The sequence below is a fragment of the Sardina pilchardus genome, chromosome 7 (genome assembly GCF_963854185.1).
Source record: "Sardina pilchardus chromosome 7, fSarPil1.1, whole genome shotgun sequence".
Lineage (NCBI taxonomy): Eukaryota > Metazoa > Chordata > Actinopteri > Clupeiformes > Clupeidae > Sardina > Sardina pilchardus.
Window position 1 is genome coordinate 15,511,245 of NC_085000.1, and position 15,165 is coordinate 15,526,409.

Consider the following 15,165-nt stretch of genomic DNA (forward strand, 5'->3'; position numbering starts at 1 on the left):
CTCCTTTGTTCATGACGTCACTTGCCTTATAAATGTGAGCGCTTCGATGCAATGTACTAAATTCTGCAGTATCTACTGACAGGACGTGGAGGGTTTTAGCCACCCAAACATTTATTTCCAATGGGCCCCGTCTTCTAGCGTTTACTCCCCAGAGCCTCGCCAACTGAGTTGAGAAGGGTGCTTATTTCCATCAGCACTGAACGGGTTTGAAGGTAACATTATTCCCTTAACGTTATGGTGAAATGGATTCCGTTTGCTTGCTTGCCCATTTGTTGTAAATTTACGATCGTGTTGCACAAGGATGCTAGCAATCTGATTATGAGAACGTTAGCTACTGTCGAAAACATGTCAAAAAGGATTACTTTTCGACCTGTGGAGGAGGACGATGGCGATCAGTGATTGTTATGTAGATCTCCCTCATAATATTGCTGTCGTTATATTTAGGATATAATCCTCATTTATGTTGAATCCAGAGAAAAAAAACATTCGACGTAAAGGTCGTTGTGTCCAAGTATCTCACATTAGCCAGCCGAGACACAGTTGGGATTAACATCATGCTGATACATCACCAGTCACTGGTGTAAACAATGTAGCCTACAGCAGATACGTTGATGTATTGGTAACCACATTCAAGTGGATGTTTTGCTTCTGAAAGGAAATATCTCTCTGTTTTTGTCTCCTGTAGGATTTAATTGTAATGATAACGTACGCTTATTTTGAACAAGTGGTTCGTTATATAGGCTTAGTAGCCTATAATGTTTAATATAATCACTTATTCATAATGTTCATTATTGAATAGACGTTCATTTACTTCGTCCAAAATGTACACCACAATGCTTGTTTTCCTCCTTTGGTCCCTGACGAACATGCTGTGCTTGTTGCTTCCACACAGGTTTTCCATCTAAGGCACTGTTTACAAGATCTGAAGAATGGCAGCTATTCCAGCAGGCGGCTCTTTGGTTGCAACCCACGACTACTACCGAAGTATGCATCGAAATGACTTGTTTAATGCCAATTCATGAGAGAAAGAGATTGTTGTAAGAGTGCTGGACTCTCAGCAACATTTTAACATCTGTGACCTGGCTGTATTCATAGGGCGCATTGGCTCAACATCCAGTAACAGCTCCTGCAGCAGTTCTGAGTACAGTGGGGAGGTCATCCCTCACCACCCAGGTAAGAGTCATTCTTTAAAAACATGTTTTAAAAAGGGTCCCTTCTTCCATGAACAACTGTTTTGAATGGTGGATGGTTGAGGTATTGCGCCATTCACGTCACTGTTGGGTCACTGTTGGGTAAACACAGCAACTCTGCAGAAGCAGGAAATGACTGGTAGGGATTGTACTGTGCGTAGGGATGCAGCTGCGCGATTAATCATCTTTTGAGTGATTGAGTCACATTGAGACTCAAAAAAATGCATGCTGATTCAGTGGTAGTTTGTGAGGACGATGTTTGAATAGTATTTCTCTCTCTCTCCCTCTCTCCCTCCCTCCCTCTAGGGCTGCCCAAGCAAGACTCGGGGCACTGGTGGTCCAGTTTCTTCTTTGGGAAACAGGTTCAAATGACGACCCTCACTGAGGAGGCCCAACAGAAGTGAGTGTCCGCACAGCCTGGTGACTGTCTTTGTCCAGGCAGAGCAATCATGATGTGTGATTTTAATGGCATGTACCAACATGGCATGTATTGTATGGTTTAATTGAAGTAATCTGTTGGCAGATGCAAATGGTTTTGAACTAGAGTGAAATTGGGAGGGAAGGGGGGGTTTCATGTTGGGGGAGCCCCACTAATCATGGCTGATTTGCAGGGCTGGAATGCTGAACATGAGCGAAGGGCCAGTCACCTGTGTTGCCAGGGAGATGGTGATGAAGAGGAAGGCGAGTGAGAGCAGCGACGCTGGGAAGTCGGAGGTGGGGAGCCCTCCATCCTCCTGAGCTCAGTGTCCCGGGACGAGACGCTAGGAGACGGAGACGGCTCCTTACTTTTTTTTCTTTTTTTTTTACTTTTTTTTTTTTTTCATTAGCACAGGTTGCTTTTAGTGTTCTTCATTTTATCTTTCATTTTTTAAAATAATATAAAAAAAGAAAAAAGGAAAAAAAAGAAACAAGAAACCTTTTGTATGTTTTTACACATCTGTAACATTGTGGTGGATTTGATGTTTTTGTTCTGATGTTTTTTCACGCAATCGCCCGTGTTCTCAGATTTAATAAAATAGCCTCAGGCAGCCTATCACACCCTCTGTGGTTCTTCATTTGGTACACCAGACAAGAAGGCAGGCTGTTGCCTAAACAGTCATCGAACAGAAAAAAACACCAGTTTGAGTTATAAAGCCAAGCCCTCAGTCCCAGTAAACCCTCATCTACCTGGATGAATCGGCTCTGCTGAGTGCGTCACAACCCTTAAGAGTGTACCGTCACACCGGTGTGTTTGGAATGTTGGAAAATTAACATTCTAAAGAATATCTGGGTTCATTGAATTCTACATAGAATTTTAGAACGTTGAATTGTCGCGGAATGGAATCTTGTGTTAGAATGTTCAAAACCCACCCTTTTAATGGTTTAAAAAAACCCTGACTGTTCTTTGCCTACTAAAGTTGCTTAAACAGTGCTCTCTATTATCAGACCCAGCTGAATGATGGATTGTACCAGTGCTCTGTCCTGTTGGTGCTCTTTTGTCTGTGCCAAATGTGTGTTCGCACTGCTGCTTGTGCATACAAGTACACAATGTCCCATGTTGCCTTGTGGAGACGGGCATGTCTCGGCAGCTGTTACATAACTTAAACGCTAGATCAGCCTCCATACGGTAGAGTCTGTTGTGCTCGTCATACAATCTTGAGCAAGCAGTGAGCGCTCATCGAAGCCGAAGTGGGAAGAAAACTGAGACCCGGGTTAACTGCAACCATGTGATCTTGTGAGGAGGTTCAGTATGCCGGAGACCAGAGTATCTGTGTCTTTGGATATATACTGTATGTACAGTATATTCCCCCAAATAAAACAGGAATACTGTATCTTTCTGCTAAGCAACAAATAACATGATTTATCATATTTTATTTACCGGACTGCATATATACCTATATATATGTGTGTGTGTTTGTGTGTTTGAAATACGTGTTCCGGCAAAGATATATGATAAATATAAATGTTAAATAACAAAACAAGTATTACAATTCTGAGAATTTATTTTTCCCTTGATTGAAAGTGCTATGGGGTTACATAGGGAGTCATGAGAGACAGAGAACATGGTCTTTGACCCTCTCAACTGTCCAAGGCACACATAAAGCAGTGCTCTCTCATTGAGACGCATAAAGACCAAACCATGATGGAAAAATCTCAATTTACAAACTTACATTCAATACATCTGGCGGCCACATCAAGCCATTTCCAAGGGAGAATCCAGACAACATATAAAAGCACTAAAAACAGACAAAAGAATCACATGTACACAACCTGTGATCACATCCATTCATCCGCCTTCAAGCGTAAATAAAGTTATCATTTGTGTCCTGGGCGTGAGACGGGTGAAGTGATTTCCAGCCCTGTTAGCACTTTTTCCAGGTCACTAGGCAAAGTCACAAGTGGCTGGTTGGCTGGTTGGCTGGCCAGATGGATGATTGCTACACGGACAGAAAAGCCTTTTTTGCTCACTCTGGTCTATCGTGTTTTCCTCTCTTCTTTCGAGCTCAGCAACAGGTCCTCATCAAAGAGGTGGGGTGAGTGGGAGCCTCACTCTTCCGAGGACCAGCCTTCCATGGAGGGGGCATGTCGAGGGAGCACTCTATAGGATGAGAGGGGTCTCCATGTGAAGGGGGTGTGGGGTGGGGTGGGGGGGGAGAGCTATAGCATTGCAGTGGGGATTGGAAAGGGAAGGGGTGGGAATGTGTTATGCAACAGTTAACATTGCACACTGGCTGCAAAGCTATCTTTAGACGAATTACAAAAAGGCTTTTTCTCCTCAGCCTCGCACCCTGTACAAAACACACAGCTGTGAGAGTAGGATGTTCTGCTGTGGAGGACACTTTCTAGGCAAAAAAACAAGCAAGGTGCAGCGTTGATACCGACATTGTAAAACACACGAATGTAAAACACATGCGTGTGCACATACACACACACACACATTAACACATCTGTCTCTCTCTCACACACACACACATTAACACATCTCTCTTACACAAACACTCTCACACACTCTCACACATACACATACACATATGCACACACACACACACACACACACACACACACACACTCTCTCAGGCTGGAGTGTCCAGGGCTGTGCCTGGCTCAGGTCCACACAGCTGTGCAGAGCACTTGGAGAGTTGAGGAGAGCCAGGCTGAGGAATGTTCCCTCTCTGCGGAGGTCTTCTCCTCAGGCCTCGGGGCCTGCACCACCTCCACCGCCGCGTCCCACGCTACTTCACCGGACGGCCCGACGGACTGCTCCGCCCAGAGGAGGGGGAGCTGCGTGGCGATGGTGCCCGCAGCTCCACGCTGATCGTCCAGCCTCTCGCATCCCCCGGGAACCCTGGGGAGAGGAGGCAAGAGAGGAAGCGTCAGCCTTGTGGGGCTTTTGTGTTGGGCTGAACAGGTGGAGCAGCAAGTTATCACTACCACTGTGGAGTTTGGGGTCTGGTGTAGCAGTGGCAGGATCAGAGGCTCAGATCACAGGATGTAGGCTACAGTTAATGTCATGAAATATAGTCTACAAGTAATCTCTAGGGGTTAGATTGAGCTGAGGCTGTCCAAATCCAAACACAGTCTGCACCCCACCCTAACGACAAATCCCCTAGCAACCCCTGGTAAGTCAGTTGGGACGTCACAAGTGCAGAGAATTCTAGAGAACGCTGCACTACCAGCAAATTTACAAAAATATATTGAGTTTCACTTCTGTTTTAGACCCTGCCGTTTCTATTGGCCCACTTCCTGTATGTGTGGTAAATTTTTCTGCCTGTCGATAATGCAGGAAGCTTTTGAAATTCTGCACACAAATAATGTGTGTGACAGGACGATACAGGCCACAGCGAGTATTCAACTGTACCTGGATATGTGGACGCAGTCACCCAGACAGTCACTTGCCTTTGTTTGGGTTGCGCTAAGCACTCAGAGAGGCCATAGTCAGGGGTCATTTTCGCTGAGCTTTCAGCATCTGTGAAGCAAAAGAAACAGCATTTTACTCAAATCCTTTCCCTCAGTTCCCTCTGCTAGAGACACGTGAATCAAGAGCACGCTCTAATTGCTGTCACATGCAGATGATGAGTCCAAAGTAGGCCAGCAGTTAGCTTATACCATAGATATGAGAAAATAACTTCATCGTATCATATGGCATTTATAGTTTATGACATTTATAGCATACAGGCAAAAAGAGATTTTATTTAAAGTCTGCAAATTCATATATGGATCCTTATTGATATCATGAAGTAAACTATCTGGTTGTTTGTCAAAGGTTCACACAAATGTCCCCAAATGAGACAAACAGGAACATTTTGTTCCGATCTTCACTCTACTCGTAGGGGTGCGGGTATTTGGCAAAAACACTTTGGATAACGCTCCACGTGTTTTCCACATGCAATTTGCTGGTCAGGCAGTGAGCAAACATGGAACAGAGCCACACAGTTAAAAATAGAGCGCACTCACTGCGGTAGAACTGGTTCCGAGCAAGCAGACAGGCAGGGGAGTTCACACTGGTCATGGTCAAGTCCGTGGTGTGGTGGCACAGTTCAAAAACTGGGGAAGAGTTCAGTGTTCAGAAATACTGGAAAGAGAAAACAGAAAGAAAGAGGAGAATCAACGGTTGCTCTTGACACTGAGTCCATGTTTGTCCACTCCCCCCCCCCCCCCCTTTTGAAGCATCCTGTATCAACAGCAGAGATAAGGACAAGGTGATACTGCCAGACGCTCAAAAAAACAACCAGATGCAGCTGTGTCAAAACAAGTTCACACCAGGTAGCTCCTTAAAATCTCTGATTGTTGATGTCTGGGAAAGGGAGTGTGAGAGAAAGCTGGGAGCAGTTCAGGGGAATAAACAGTTTAGCCAGAAGAACCACCATTTAGCCCAATTCCCACTCATTTCTCTACCCACAAGACTGTTTATACTACTGTATACTCATTTTGACTCCTGCATGATAATAGACTTAGAAACACCATTCTGTACAAACCTAAATGTAATGTCAGTTAAAAATGTCATCATATTGGTACTGTAGGTTTGGCTATTACATCCCTTCCTATGCTATTCTATTCTATTCCAATACTATTCTAATACTATGACCCCATGGCCAAAGACACAACATGCTAAATAAAGCTGAAAGTTGTTGACTCATTGCAAACTTGTCTGCCGTGGCTCATGTGAGGCAAAGGTCACACACAATGTTTGTATTTCAGTCTGAGCTTTGTCAGCAAACATGTGTGACCAAACATGTAATGTTGAGGAGACAGATAACTGATTCATGAGTAAAACCACTAATGACGAAGCAATTTATTAACGAGTGAGTAGAGGGAGGAGATGTACACTGACTCATCAAAAACAAAACAATCAAGCCATTTTAAAGGACGTGCTTAAAAGGCTCTTCAGGTGGCTTGTTTGTTTCTGGTAAAGCCAGGTGTGTTTGAACCTGTCTCTATCGTTAATGTAATTGTTAATGTAATTAACAATAGATAAAATAAATGAGCTACCTGAAGAGCCTTTTGTGCACGTAGCCTTTTGAAATGGCTTCATTGTTTTGCTATTATACCCCACTGATCTTCATTCAAGTCTGCACAACTAAATTGATGGAAAAGCTCTTTTTTTTAATACTTACAACGAAATAATAAATCACTAAAGCATAGCAGGTAAACCTTTTGAGTATACTTTGTTGTTTATGACATGACTGCATTCAACCTTTTTCTTCAATGAAATGTGTGTATTCAATCTTTTTCTTCAATGAAATGTGTGTATTCAATCTTTTTTCTCCGCCCTTTCTATGGAAAGGCAGGATTTGTTGATATACTGACAGAGTAGTGGAACTTCCCACGGTTTTCTGATAAGAGTTTGTAACTGTGTCTGATGACCTACAGAGCTGTAATTCCATTTCCCCAGCACACTAGAGGCCCATGCAAAAGCCTATCGCACATGCAGACTCAGATTACCAGCTGGGACAGAGTGGGAATAACAACACAATTATCTGGGGTCAGCATTTGAGGTTTAACCATTTGTGTAACTTCAACAGATAACCATCAACCAACCACTCAATAAGATTTACCTGTGAAGTTGATTGTGTGTTGGTTTCTGTGTGGATAGGTAGCCTATCATCAGTGTTGCTGAGGGCACAGATCATCAGCGCAGGCCAACATGACATGCCTGCTATTGTTTACTCAGAGCCAGGAGCCTGTTGTGTGGTGGCTTTCAATGGCATTGATTTTTCCACCAGTTGCCTCAATGATTGGATTTTCCCATCACTTTCAATCAGCACCTTTCCCCTCCACTCTACCAAGCCCCGTCGTGTTGCGCAACTTGCCAGGTGATGTAACTGAAAGTGTTTGCATGTTAAACAGGACCGGGGCTGGGCCAGGGTTCCCCAAATAGTGGGACGCGGGCCACATCTGGCCCGCAACAGCCAAAGTGAGTGGCCTGATATTTTGGTATTTGCCCCATACTAGAATCCTTTTAGTATCGGTATTAAAATCATTTGGGCAGCAGAGGAGGCTTCTATAAGACTACAGGTGAAGCAGTGCTTCACCAAAAAAAAAGTACACATAAAAAATAAAAAAAAAAACCTTACAATAATCCCCTTTTCACTGTTTTGAAACAGAAAGACAGTCATTAAGACGAGATGTTTTCCTGAATTCAATTCTGTGAGTGACAACAGCGCTATCCCCACACCCGCGGTGAAACAGACAATTGCAGTGAATCAGACGATTTTCTTGCTTCACTACCATCGATATCTTTTCCCATTGACTTCAATGTAAATCGAGTGAAACCCCCCGCGGCTCGTGGATTTTTCCCGTTTCAATGGATCCTTATGGAAGATAAGTCCCACCCGTGAAGCAGTGACCGATAGGGTAGAATTTTGCACTTCCGTCACTTGAATATGATTGACACAATACTCTGGCCAGTCAACGCCTTCATAAGGCAACTATCGTTAACTGACTTTGACAGCGACGATTTAGGAGAGCTTCATAATCAGCAACAACAACAATTTGTTTAACAGTCATTTCATACATATCTTTATTTATCTGTGTAGATGAGGATTTTGTTACTTAGGGTTAGTGAATGTCTTTTTTGTTTCCTAATATAATTCGTTTAGCAAGAGCCCTTACAAGGGTATTGCTAGGTGGGTATCTAGCTAGCGTCGTTTCAAATCATATTCATATGGATAAATTACGAGTGGAAGCAGAGGGCAGACCAAAACCTTCTGTGGAAATTACACAGCTCGTTGATGCTACGGTAAGGAGACATTTCAATTGTAGAATGTGAGGAAGAACCGTGAGTAAGGCTGAACGATACCGTTATGTAAGGGATATAATCAATGACGCGCCGTGCGTCTATAGGAAAATAATGCACGTTCGAAGTGGTAATAAGGTCCCGACGCCGCAACCGCGTCGGTCGATGGGGTTTGCTTCACCAAAAATTTTGATGACCAGCCGCCACTGTTGGGCAGGTACCATAATGTTGTCACAATATTGCAAATTTGTTTTCAGAGGTGCAGTTTTTGGTCATAATCAGATATAGAAATGTGCTTGAGCGTTAATATGGTTATTTTTCAATTTGAAATGTTTGCGGGTGTATACGTGTATAATCGTAGATGCTTTGGCCCTTGGTTTAGCATGCTTTACATAACCTGGCCCATAGGCCAAACTATTTGGGGACCCCTGGGCTAGGCTACAAGCATGACCCAAGACCTTCTGATGTGTATTTTTAAAATGAGATGAAAGATTTGTGGTTAGGTGTGCAGTGGTAAAATAAGAGGTGGGTAAACTATGAATTCTGTGATCGTGCCAGGTGGACTGTGCCGTGCGTTATCAGACTTTCTAAAAAGGCATTCAGAACATGTTTTATGATGGTGGAGGTAATTGTCCAATGTTCATAACAAAATCAGTGATATTAAATGGTGCCTAGCGTTGATGAGGATACATATGAATGTGTAAAAGTGTAGGCCTACGTGTTAATGTGGATAATACAGTGAGATATTTTAATTAGTTTGTGATTGGTGAGTAAACTCGTTTGAGAGGTGGATAAACCAACTCTATTTCTGAAATGTTTGAAGTGGATAAACTATGTTTACTTGCATTAAGCCTCCACTAGAGCCCTGCTTGTGGTGTGGCTTACCTTCAATGCAGCATCTGTGTGCGCACACACACACACACACACACACACACACACACACACACACACACACACACACACACACACACATTGACCTACTTCATGTGAACCTGAGCACTTGAGTCAAAATAACAACCTTTCACTGGCTTAATTTATCTCTCTCTCGCGCGGGAGAAAGAGATAGAGATACAGCTCACATCGGCATGAGTTTCCCTGACTTATTTAAGTCATTCTCTGGTTGGCACTGTTCATATTGCCATTACATTCTTCCAGTCATTTAATCTGTGAAGTTGGATTTGCTTCATGCAGGCTGATGTTAATCCTTATGTCTTGGTGGACTTTGGTCGACCTGACAAGCCAGGCCAGATGTGACCTATCCTACACTTGTAGCACATGTGTGTCGAATCAACAAGCTTGGATGAAATGCTCAGTGATGCAACAGCCTTTTTGATTTCCTTTGTCAGCAAGTTATCAGACAAACGCTGAGACATAAAGTGTAGTGGAGACATAGATACAAAGGGCAGATATGAGAGAGAGAGAGAGAGAGAGAGAGAGAGAGAGAGAGAGAGAGACATGGAGAGACAATATAAAGCTACAGAGAGAGACAGAGAGAGAGAGAGAAGGAGAGAGAGAGAAAGAGAGAGAGAAATAAAGAGAGAGAGAGAGAGACATGGAGATACAGTAATAGAGAGCTACAGAGAGAGAGAGAAAGAGAGAGAAATAAAGAGAGAGAGAGAGAGACATGGAGATAATAGAGAGCTACAGAGAGAGAAATAGAGAGAAAGAGAGAGAGAAATAAAGAGAGAGAGAGAAATGGAGATAATAGAGCGCAACAGAGAGAGAAATAGAGAGAGTGGGGTGGGGATCAGTTTAGAGGTCATCAGCTGTTTCTCTGGCATGCTGGAGCTTACAGCTGGCTGCAGATGCCTAAAATACCAGCATGTTTTTGCCAGTGTGGGACCCACCAGAAAGATAAACAACAGGGTTGGGGGCACACTTATACACCCCACCACCCACGGCAGATTCGCTTGTCTTATCAACTGAAATTCACAATAACGGTAAGTGGTGAATTTGGTGAATTTACTTCATTTGAATATCTGTGTGCAAGCATTAAGTCTTCTCCTCAGATTTTACTACTGACTATTTACAGGCCTCCAAAACATTCAGCTAAAGTCTTTCTTGAAGAGTTTGGTGAACTGCTATCAGTCATTTGCATAGAGTTTGACTGTCTTATTATATCAGGGGATCTAAACCTACATGTGGATAATCCTGAAAACAATTATGCCAAGGAATTCATTGCACTAATCGACACTTTCTCCCTAACACAGCATATACAGGAGCCAACACACTCTCAAGGCCATACACTCGACCTCGTTATCACAAAGGGTCTCAATGTCTCCACAGCTGTTAAAGACCTGGCGTTATCTGATCATTTCTGCGTGTTCTTTGATGTGTCTATGTCCCCACACAGTCAGAACAGATCTATGTTGGTAAAAAGGAGAATCATAAATGATAAGACAAGTGTTCTTTTTGAGCAAGCACTCTCACAGACATCAAGTAATTTGTCAGACTCAGTAGAAGACTTATTGGATCACTTTAATGCAAAAATGGCAAACATTATGGATGGCATTGCTCCCTTAAAATCCAAGAAAGTTAAGGACAAACAGAAAGCACCATGGAAGCAAAATCCAGCGGTTAAACTCCTAAAAAGAGAGTGTAGGAAGACTGAAAGAAAATGGCGTAAATACAAACTTCAGATCCACTATGACATCCATAAAGACATGCTCCGCACATATAACTTTGAAATGTGCAAAGCAAGACAGTCTTTCTTTTCTAACATCATCAGTAGGAGTTCAAATAACACTCGTGTTTTATTTTCCACTGTCGAAAAGTTAACAAATCCTCCCTCACAATTAGTGCCCGAACTTCTCTCAACTAATAAATGCAATGAGTTTTCATGTTTTTTTAAAGGTAAAATTGACAAAATCAGACTCAATATATCTGCTAAATTACTCATTCAACACCCGGAACTTCCAGCTACAAATAGAGGGAAACTTAACTTGATGTCAGAGTTCAATTTGATAGACTATGAAACACTTGAAAAAACAGTACAGATTCTCAGCTCCTCCACGTGTGTCTTAGACACCCTGCCTACAAATTTCTTCAAAACTGTTTTTCACCTTATAGCCTCAGATGTCCTTCACATTGTAAATACATCACTGCTGTCTGGCACTTTTCCTAAGTCACTAAAAACAGCTGTTGTAAAGCCACTGCTCAAGAAGAATAACCTGGATGCCTCCATTTTAAACAATTACAGGCCCATATCCAATCTACCTTTTATTGGCAAAATTATTGAAAAAGTAGTCTTTAATCAACTAACCACCTTCCTAACATCAAATGGGTATTTTGATTACTTTCAGTCTGGTTTTCGGGCAAATCACAGCACTGAAACAGCTCTCATTAAGGTTTTCAATGACATACGTCTCAACACAGATTCTGGTAAAACATCAGTCCTAGTGCTACTGGACCTTAGCGCAGCATTTGACACTGTTGATCACAATATTTTACTACACAGACTAGAACACTGGGTTGGATTTACAGGCATAGTTCTAAACTGGCTCAAATCATATCTACAAGAAAGGAGCTTCTTTGTTGCCATCGGCAACTGTACCTCAACACCAACATCCCTGACCTGTGGTGTTCCCCAGGGGTCGATCTTGGGGCCACTATTATTCAACCTCTATATGCTCCCACTTGGACAAATCATCCAAAATAATTTGATTTCATATCATAGCTATGCAGATGACACACAAATTTACTTAGCTCTGTCACCAAAAGACTATGGTCCCCTTGAATCTCTATGTCAGTGTATAGAACAAATCAACACTTGGATGGCTCAAAATTTTCTTCAGCTGAACAAAGAAAAAACTGAAGCAATTATATTTGGTAAAAAGGAGGAAAGGATTAAGGTTGCCACTCTCCTTGAAACAAAAGGATTGAAAGCAAAGGATACTGTTAAAAATCTCGGTGTATTAATCGACAGTGATCTAAATTTCAACAGTCACATGAAAATGATAACTAAATCAGCTTTTTATCACCTCAAAAATATTGCCAAACTGAGAGGGCTAATGTCAAAACATGACTTAGAAAAACTCATTCATGCATTTATCTCTAGCAGGGTTGATTACTGCAATGGGCTTTTCACAGGCCTTCCTAAAAAGACTATCAAACAGCTTCAGATGATTCAAAATGCAGCAGCTAGGGTTCTCACAAAAACAAAAAGAACTGAGCACATTACTCCAATTCTTAAATCTCTGCACTGGCTTCCAGTATGTCACAGAGTTGACTTTAAAACACTACTAATTGTTTATAAATCAGTAAATGGAGCAGGACCTAAATACCTATCAGACATGTTTCAGCAGTACACACCTTCTCGTCCTCTGAGGTCTCAGGAGAAAAACCTCTTAGTAAAGCCTGCTGTTAGAACTAAACATGGCGAAGCAGCTTTTAGCTGCTATGCGGCTCAGCTTTGGAACCAACTTTCTGATGACATTAAAAAGGCCCCAACTGCAGCCTGTTTTAAATCTAGACTTAAGACCAAATTGTTCTCAGATGCTTTCTGCTAACTGTCTCTTAATTACTCCATCTGGAGTCTTTTATGTTAATTATTCCTTATTGATTTGATCTTGATTTATGCTTTGTTTTTATTTTCTATTATGATCTTTTTATTATTATTATTATTATTATTATTATTACTATTACTCTTTGCCCATCTATGCTTTTATCTGCTATAATTACTGTTTGGTTTTTGTTTATGTAAAGCACATTGAATGACCTCTGTGTATGAAATGTGCTATATAAATAAACTTGACTTGACTTGACTTGAAGTGCCAAACGGCAATTACATAGTCTTCAGAGTGCATAACATTACACTAAACTTAATGAGTCTCTTGCACAACTTCAGTATCTACCAGCTGTGTAAAAGCTATAGCTGTAGCTGTGGCTATAGCTGAAAGTACACAGAATCTACAGAATGGATTACAGATAACGGTGAGTCCGCCGAGAAGAAGCAAAAACAAACTCACTGTTCTGCTGTCCTGGCAGTGTTATGCAATGCTCCTGGTCTTGACTTCTTGAGTAGGTACAGCCCTCTTGTCACATGCATGGAACCGCTGAAGACAGAGCGAGAGGAGGAGGAGGAGGGAGAGGAAGAGATGTTGGGGTGGGGGTGGTAGTGAGCTGGAGCACTGAGCAGTTGCACAGAGGCACTCCTCAGCCCGACTGGATCTTTATATCAATAGCTCTCCTCGACTGTGCCCCACGGCAATGCGATGCCACTAGGCCACGCGCGATTGGCTGAGGAGGCGTCTCTGCCACCCCCCTTATAACCAAACACAAACAGCCCACCTTCTGCCCGCCTTCTTGACCTTTTTGGAGAAATCCCTGAAGTCTGGGGGGGGGGGGGGGGATGGGGGCAGAGGGGGTTGGGAGCAGAATGAAGCAACAGGAAGCAAGAGTTACATCAACAACTAGATCTGACAATACCCCCTGCACCTTCACGTTTTCTACTGCATTAAGTCCACCTAAACAGCATAAATATTTGTAGCGATTACCATAGCACAGCTCCAGTATTAGATAGGCAAGTGTGGATGGCATATCTCCATATGCCTTATTAAACAAAAACCTGACTTGGCTTTGCTCTTTCTTTAGATGATCGAACTGATTGGACTGAAAGAATCATGTGACTTCAACTCTGGTCCTTTTTATGAGAGGGTGAAGATCATCCTGACACAGCAAGACAATTAAGCACCAGACTTTGAGCTGGGAAGTCCTTAGTTATGGATATACCCCATTCTCTCTATCTATCGATCCAAAACAATCTGAGCATTGAACACTAAATGGATCATATTAAGTACCTAACCTACATGGACTGAGTACCTCAAGAACATATTGAAAAGTATGTAAACGTATGTAAACAACACACACAGAATCCAAAATAATCAGGTGAATTCATTAAATAAAGGTAATGTAAACAAAGAAGACTAAATTATAAAGATAAAGTGGTATAGTGCAAGTCAGTATAATGGAAGGAACCGAAAATGTTAAAGTCAGTCAAAGGGTTTAAAACAGCACTAAAGCACTTTTCCTCTGTCGCACAAAAGCTATTTGTTTATCCAGCAAATAACAATGTCCACAGACGAAGTAAAGTTTGTTGCATGATTTTATGAAAGTATGATGTATTGCGACATTGAATCTGGTGAACTTACATAGTGCGGTTATAGCCGACAGAGGGCCGTGAAGCGAATGCAGAAGTGCCGTTCACCCTGTTACGAGTTGATGAACCACTGATATGATTTTGGGAACAATATTTTAAGGCACAAAAAACTCTTAGTGTTGCTTTAACAAACAAAAGACAAAGAAAGCCAAATGCCGGGAGAAGGAACCAGCCCTGTAATATGTACGTTGATATGAGTATGTATGAGTTTCATACTCCTGTCAATCAGGCACACCTGACCACCATCACCTGATCAATATGAATGTTGAGAGAGAGAGAGAGAGAGAGAGAGAGAGAGAGAGAGCACAGGCACGCCAATCAAAAGGCAAAAGGGCGGGGTCTAAGACATGCCAGGATCCCTCACAGTAACCAACGCTAATAATAATGATTAAAGATGTATTTTTAGCACCACACAAAGTTGGCCTTCATCCACAATAAGATCTGATATTGACCTGAGTCAAGTTACAATGAGGAGGTCTTGTAAAATTAGACCAAAGCAAGTGCAGATGGAAAAAGCCTAGACTCCAGCAGAGGAACCACGTACAGCACCCCATCCCCCACTCCAGCAGGAGGAGCAGCGAGCCTCGCTCAGTCCTCCTCTC

The 15,165-nt window shown here is 42.3% G+C and overlaps 2 protein-coding genes across 2 annotated transcripts in view; one reads left to right on the forward strand and one right to left on the reverse strand.

Annotated features, from left to right (window-relative positions):
- The first annotated feature begins 52 nt into the window (after positions 1-52).
- On the forward strand, positions 53-2,223 carry ppdpfb (pancreatic progenitor cell differentiation and proliferation factor b). The gene is made up of 5 exons (XM_062540874.1): positions 53-212; positions 893-984; positions 1,096-1,173; positions 1,497-1,590; positions 1,802-2,223. Exons 2-5 carry the CDS (start codon positions 930-932, stop codon positions 1,926-1,928), a joined length of 354 nt encoding a protein of 117 aa, XP_062396858.1. The 5' UTR covers positions 53-212; positions 893-929; the 3' UTR covers positions 1,929-2,223.
- A 931-nt stretch (positions 2,224-3,154) lies between these two features.
- Positions 3,155-15,165, reverse strand: part of ptk6b (PTK6 protein tyrosine kinase 6b) — a 35,810-nt gene continuing 23,799 nt past the window's right edge. The window contains exons 10-13 of the mRNA XM_062540873.1: positions 13,374-13,738; positions 5,625-5,742; positions 5,029-5,136; positions 3,155-4,515 (exon numbers count right to left, since the gene is read on the reverse strand). The gene's annotated coding sequence lies outside the window, so the exon portion shown is untranslated. The remainder of the gene's footprint in view (positions 4,516-5,028; positions 5,137-5,624; positions 5,743-13,373; positions 13,739-15,165) is intronic.